The sequence below is a fragment of the Citrus clementina genome, unplaced genomic scaffold (genome assembly GCF_000493195.1).
Source record: "Citrus clementina cultivar Clemenules unplaced genomic scaffold, Citrus_clementina_v1.0 scaffold_6, whole genome shotgun sequence".
In the NCBI taxonomy this organism is placed as follows: Eukaryota; Viridiplantae; Streptophyta; class Magnoliopsida; order Sapindales; family Rutaceae; genus Citrus; species Citrus x clementina.
In genome coordinates, this window is record NW_006262139.1 from 19,583,875 (window position 1) to 19,590,778 (window position 6,904).

General features: G+C 33.0%; 1 protein-coding gene and 1 non-coding gene across 4 annotated transcripts; one reads left to right on the plus strand and one right to left on the minus strand.

Annotated features, from left to right (window-relative positions):
* Nucleotides 1-2,270: 2,270 nt before the first annotated feature.
* LOC18039936 (sucrose-phosphatase 2) lies at nucleotides 2,271-6,532 on the plus strand. 3 transcript variants are annotated; one of them, XM_024182457.1, is made up of 10 exons: nucleotides 2,271-2,406; nucleotides 2,557-2,622; nucleotides 3,055-3,135; nucleotides 3,225-3,524; nucleotides 3,698-3,799; nucleotides 3,959-4,153; nucleotides 4,263-4,553; nucleotides 5,469-5,655; nucleotides 6,048-6,094; nucleotides 6,178-6,532. In XM_024182457.1, exons 3-10 carry the CDS (start codon nucleotides 3,076-3,078, stop codon nucleotides 6,259-6,261), a joined length of 1,266 nt encoding a protein of 421 aa, XP_024038225.1. In that variant the 5' UTR covers nucleotides 2,271-2,406; nucleotides 2,557-2,622; nucleotides 3,055-3,075; the 3' UTR covers nucleotides 6,262-6,532. The 3 variants fall into 3 exon arrangements, with proteins under 3 accessions (XP_024038225.1, XP_006430010.1, XP_006430009.1); XM_006429947.2 differs by having other exon boundaries at nucleotides 2,271-2,388; XM_006429946.2 differs by having other exon boundaries at nucleotides 2,271-2,388; nucleotides 2,557-2,588.
* Nucleotides 6,533-6,832: 300 nt separating this feature from the next.
* TRNAC-GCA lies at nucleotides 6,833-6,904 on the minus strand. The gene has a single exon. It is a non-coding gene; the product is annotated as a tRNA-Cys (tRNA).

Here is a 6,904-nt window from a genome sequence, read left to right on the forward strand (position 1 = left end):
TTGGACAAATTTATCATTTATCTTAAATCTTAAATTTCTATATTTGTAATAAAATATAATTTAATATTAATACCAATTCTTTTTAATTTCAAAAAGTTCTAAAACAATTCATGATTTATATTTAACATAAAATATAAAATAATTTAATATACTAAACTATTTAATATAATTTTATATTAAATATAATTTAATATAAATAAAAGCCTGTCAACAATAGCGGTCAACATAAGTCAACACTGGTCAACGGTGCCCGGTGAATTTCCAGCAAAATTTCGGCGGCTTCCAGTGATGTCTAAGGGTATGGCGAAGTTAATTTCTATTTATATATTTTCATATTAAATAAATAAATAAGTTTATTTATTTTATTAAATTTCTTAAATCATTCATTAAATTTAATTAATATACAATTATTTATAATATAAAATTAATAAAATAATAATTCTTGATAGCATTAATCAAGTTAAAATATTGGAGGACAAATTTGGAAGTTTGGGTTTTCAACATAAGAGGAATTTGAATTCTTCACTCTTTGGTGTGGAATTCAAATTCTACATTATAAGGAATATTAAATTTTAATAGAAATTAAATTCTTATATATTTTGTGCAACCAAACAATGGAAATAAAAGTAGAATTTGAATTACTTTCCTCTCTCTCATTCTCTCCTCCCAACCAAACATCACCTTAATATATTCTAATTTACTTTTGTCACTTGCACTACGTTTCAGCCATGTTTCAAGCTTTTGTTCTTCTTATTTGAAAGGAAAACTTTGCTATTAACATAAAAAGGAGTACCCTAAATCAGGCAAGACCTTTTTGATACACAGAATTATCAAAATGTAGATCAACATTTAAACATACCCCATCCGTCATTGTGCAGTATTGTTTAATAGCAACTATTTTACTAAATAAGAGATGCACCATTTAACCCAAAAGTATCATGTTAGCATGAGAGTTTAATCACTAAATTACCTACCTTTTATATATATGTGGGAGTAGTAATCAAAAGAGGCACTAATCAGTCACTGCATTGTCAGTTTGTCACTTCCTAACCAAATCAAATATACAACTAACCTTTGGTTAAGGTTAATTCAACAGCCTTAATAATGTTAACTGAGATTTCAATATATGAATGAATTTGGTAGGATAAGTTTTATTAGAAAAGAATTAAAAATAAAGAGAGAACGAGATTCAACTAAATAAAATGATACTTAGTAAATCCCCAAGAGTTTTCAAGAATATTTCTTTTTAACCATTCACTGTTTGACACGTATATATGCAAATTATAATAATTAGTTGAAGCATATGCATAGTAAGTAATAAGTGAAAAAGGAGCGGTGCTTGAAGAGCACCTAAGACTTTTCTATCATAATATATGCACTTATAAATATTCTTACGCAAATAATCTCATATAATGTAACTATCTCAACTCTAAACCCATATTCGCAAGATAATCTATAATAGAATTAATATCTCTAAAACTACGAGAGCATATGAGATCGGAGTTGCTCTAAATCGACTTAAATAATTTCTCCGATCGAGATCATTGCTGGAATTTTTTAAAATTAAATATACAAACAACAACAGCTATTGAGGGTGCATTTGAGATTGAGGTGCTCTAACTTTTAAGATACAGTTGCTGTGGAAAAAAAAAAACTGTAACTATGAAATATAAATTAATTATATATAGCAAATATAAATTTTAAATAATAATTTTGATAAAATTATTAAAAATATAATAAATTTTTTATTATATAAGTAAAAAAATCATATCAACATACTTTACAAACTACAACAGCTAGTGTTTATCAAATACTTTAATATTGTATATTTTAAACTACAACTATTCAACATCAATTACAAACATATCCTGAATCACTCTCAAGCAGCCATATATGCAATGTTAATTGATCTATATTTTTACCATAGGAATAATACTAGAACCTCAATTTTAAGTTTCTTTAATAACAAGGCAGATATTTAAAAGAAAATCAATCTGGGTAATACACTCGACCACAAAATTATACCACTCCAAGAACATGCCCAATTTTATACTCCCATGATCACCAATAAGTTTCCTTCGCCCTTTTCTTGTGGTTCCGCTTTGTACAAATTCACAAACACCCATGATACAGAACCCATGTTCCGGTACGTGGCCCCCACATGACAAGTGGTGGGCCTGGTGGCAATCTGTCTCTGGTACACGTGTCCAAAAAGGGAAATAAACAGTTTCTAATTTTTTATATCACCTCATTAAAAATTAATTATTATTTTTGTCTCTCACCGAAACTTTGGCTTACGCTTCACAAAAGAAGCGCCAACGAATTTGGATCCAATTCTCTCATCAGCATCATCTTCATTTATCATCACTCATTCATTTTTCATTCATCGTAAGCTCGTTCTGTTAGGTTCTAATTTCAACTCAATTTCAGTATAACATATGAATATATTCACGCCTAAATTCTCAATTCTATTTTCATTGATCGATTGATGATTTTGAAGTTTTTGGTTGAGTTTTTTTTTTTTTTTTTAATCGTTACTCTTATGTGAAATCGCAGGGCATTTTTGAATTTCAGATCGATTGAGTCAGGTATTTGCTGATACGCTGTTCGTTTGATTGTAAAGTAAGACATGAAGTTTTATTTATATATTTATTTTGGTTCGTTTTCGTGCTGTTAATATTTGAGCTTTAAAATTTGTTAATTGTATGTCTTTTAATTTATTTTATGGTGTTTGTTTGGAAAATAATACTTACTTAGTGTGTTTTTGCTTAAGTGCTTGTTAGATGATTTCCTAAAGTCTATGTACTGAGTTGACTGTTGAGGAGTGACTGTTTCATTTTTAGGATTGAATATTTAGCTTTTCTGAGATGGTTTTCATGTTAAGACTCGGAATTTAAAGCATTAAATTTAATAATCAATATCAACGCACCATTGCATTAGCATCTAGGTCGCAGCTGATAACACTGGTCCCTTCTACTGATTGTCATAGCTGTAGCAGATTATTTCTCATTAGATAGATGCTTGTTGATATAGCTCCTACTAATTTGATTACAGGAACGAGGGAGAAAAAATATCATGGATCGACTTAGTGCTGCTGCACGTCTCATGATAGTTTCGGATCTTGATCATACAATGGTAAGTTTAATTCTCTTGTTGCTCTTGACTAGTGTCATTTTAAGCTCATGCTGTAGTGATTTTCATCTGACAATTTTCTCCTTTTGCAGGTGGATCATCATGATGCTGAGAACCTTTCACTGCTTAGGTTTAATGCATTGTGGGAAGCTCATTATCGTCGTGATTCTCTTTTAGTCTTCTCAACTGGAAGGTCACCTACACTTTACAAGCAGTTGAGAAAAGAGAAACCCATGTTAACTCCTGATATAACAATAATGTCAGTTGGAACTGAGATAACATATGGTGATGCCATGGTGCCAGATAATGGTTGGGTTGAAGTTCTTAATCAGAAATGGGATAAGAAGATAGTGACAGAGGAAGCTAGCAGGTTTCCTGAACTTAAATTTCAGGTATTAGTTGATTGATAGTGGTGTTTGGTTTATAGTTTATGTTACTCTTAGTTTGGGGTTGTAGAATTTTGTTTTTATTAAGGTGAACTAGATTACAAGATTCTTTTCTGACAAAAGGCACTATTTTGGGTATATCAAATGTTACAATAATTGATATTTATGGGTTTATGCAGTCTGAGACAGAGCAACGGCCACATAAGGTCAGCTTTTACGTTGATAAAGATAAGGCTCAGACGGTGACTCAAAAGCTTTCAGAGATTTTCAAGAATCGCGGGGTAAGATTTAAGTTTCGAGTTAGAATGATGTCCCATCAAATAATGTAGTTTTTGCCATGTAAAAGTGTATATCCATCTCAGTTTTATCTACTTTTAATGTCCATAAAATCTTGCTTTGATCATAATTAAGATTCAACTTGTTCTATGCTTGTCTGCCAGTTGGATGTTAAAATAATCTACAGTGGAGGAATGGACTTGGACATATTGCCACAAGGTGCTGGCAAGGGACAAGCTCTTGCATATCTACTCAGGAAGTTTAAGAGTGAGGGAAAAGTACCAACTAACACTCTTGTCTGTGGTGATTCTGGAAATGATGCCGAACTATTCAGCATTCCCGAAGTTTATGGAGTGATGGTGTGTGGCTTAGCTATTTCTATATTATAACTTAGCCTCATTAAGTAGAACTCTAATAGGAATTTCAGTCATATATTTTGTGTTTTTCACTTATGTTTCTTTTATGCAGGTTAGCAATGCCCAAGAAGAATTGTTGCAGTGGCATGCTGCAAATGCCAAAAATAACCCTAAAATAACCCATGCAACTGAGAGGTGTGCGGCTGGGATCATACAGGCCATTGGTCATTTTAAATTAGGTCCAAGTACTTCCCCAAGAGACATTAAAGATGAATCAGATGGTGAGGTGAAAAGTATTGATCTCGGGCATGAAGTGGTGAAATTGTACTTGTTTTACGAGAGATGGAGGCGTGCAGAGATTGATAATTCAGAGATCTATCTTTCAAGTCTGAAAGCTAATTGTGTAAGTCAATACTCACTTTTCTATTCATGTTCATGGTTTTGGCATTTAAGGCTATCTAGAACGGAGAGTGCTTCAAGTTCTTTAAATGAGAAAAATCTTCATTTCTTGCATGTTTTAATTTGTGTAATTAGTGGACTTTTCCCCAATTTTACTATCTTTTGTGTCTGAATGATATTACGATGAAAAATTGTTAAATGTCTTAAATATTTGTTTATGGAAGGTTTCTGATTATTTTTGTTCTGACCTGAATGTCAATTCTGCATCTAACAATGCGTCAGCTTCTTGTGCCTGACTGCACCTAACTGCGTGAGCTTAGCTAATCAATTCTTTTGAATACAACATAATTTTTTTGGTAGGTAGACAGCTTTACAAGTTCTCTTCCTTTTCACCCTCTCCTGCTCTTGCCCCCTCCATTGGAGCTTAAATACTTTTATTGAACCCATCTAACTCGCTTGACTTCTGTCTTACTCCCTAAGCCAGGGTCCGGAGGAAGTTTATCTTAAAATTTCAGGTCCAACAGCGCATGCTTGATGGGATTTTGTCAATGTCACTTTTAGATATCTGAATTCATATATCACAACAATTTTAAATAATCTACTTCCTAAGATATCATAACAATTTTAAATTATCTACTTCCTAAGATTGCCTCATATTATTGGACATGAATGGAAGTGGACAACCTGTTTCCTTGTCCACTTGTTGGATTTAGAGAATTACTTTCATTACAAGGATTAAAGCTTGATTATCAGTTGGCTGTAGTTGACTCGATGCTCGTCATGCAGTTAATGCAGTTTGTTTGTTCCTTTGTTTCTATTTGAATATTTTTGTTTATCGCCTATGAACTTCCCAATCTGTTTATGCGTATTTAGATCTGTTTATTCACCCATCTTTTTCTTCTTCCTTTTTTCCCCTCAGTGTCCATCTGGTTTTTGTGTGCCTCCATCTGGTGGTGAGATATCTTTGGCAGAAGCCATAAATCAATTTAGAAAGTGCTACGGAGACAAACAGGGAAAACAGTTTCGGGTTTGGGTGGATCGAGTATTATCCACTGAGATTGGTCCGGGCACATGGCTCGTAAAGTTTCACAAATGGGAGTTATCTGGTAACTCTCTCTCTCTCTATATATATATATGTGTGTGTGTGTGTGTGTGTGTGTGTGTGTATGTGTATCTATACACACAAATGGTTCTGGGAGTTGGGATGTGAATTATCCATAGAATGGATATACACGCACGAACAAATGGTTCTGAGAGCTGGGATGTGAATTATCCGTAAAATGATCAAGAATCTAAATAAACTGCCAGCGTTTTTGGTAGTTGATAGCCTTTTTGGAGCTTGATTAGAGGACATATGATAAGGTTTTTGAATTGGACTTCAAAATTTCTTACATTCTGCAGATGTATATTCATGTTTAATCATTGCGAAACTTCCTCTTTATTATCTTGTCATCTTCATAACTTCTGCTGCTCTCAAATAACTTGGCTAACTTTGCAGGTGAGGAGAGGGCATGTTCAATTGTCTCCATCATCGTAAGAATAAAGGTAATATAACTGTGATTTTTTCTACTCAATGTATTATCATTTTTCTATGAGATGAATAGATGATCGATTTCTCTGGGTCCCAGGATGCTTCTGACCACACTTACATGCATGTTCATGAGACATGGTTGGAAGGATTTGGAGCAAATGATGGTCGTTTTTGGATCTGAAGATCCGCGGTTGTGAACAAACCATAAAAATTTTTATGGAATAAACGTAACACAATTGTGTTAATTTACAATTCTCCATTGTTAATTCGATTATGATCGTCGCCTTGAACAATGATTCAAAAAATTGTACGCCCGGTTTAATTCTTTTTCCCTTGAATTCTCCTAGCATATGGATAGTACATACATAAATGGACTGAATTCGGTTCATTTTGGAGCAATCTTGGAGACGAAAACCTGCTGACTGTTATTAATTTTAGTAGCTTTAAGTCGATACCCCTACCCAGTTAGCACGAGCTGGATTTGAATTTCGATCATTTCAAAATTTGTTTTTTGGCATTTCAAAAACAATTTATTAGTTAAGTTAAACGCCATGAAAAATCATAATTAGTATCTTTAACATACCTAAAGCGATAATATTTCAAAAGAAGCATACATAAACCTTCTATCATTTCGAAAGCAATTTATTAGTTAATTTAACAGCCATGAAAAATTCACTAATTAGCGTCTCTAAGGTATTTTGAAGCAACAAGATTTCAAAAGAAGCATGCTTTCTAAATAATTTAGGCCAAAAAGGGCCCAACCGGGTTCGAACCGGTGACCTCTTGATCTGCAGTCAAATGCTCTACCACTGAGCTATGGACCC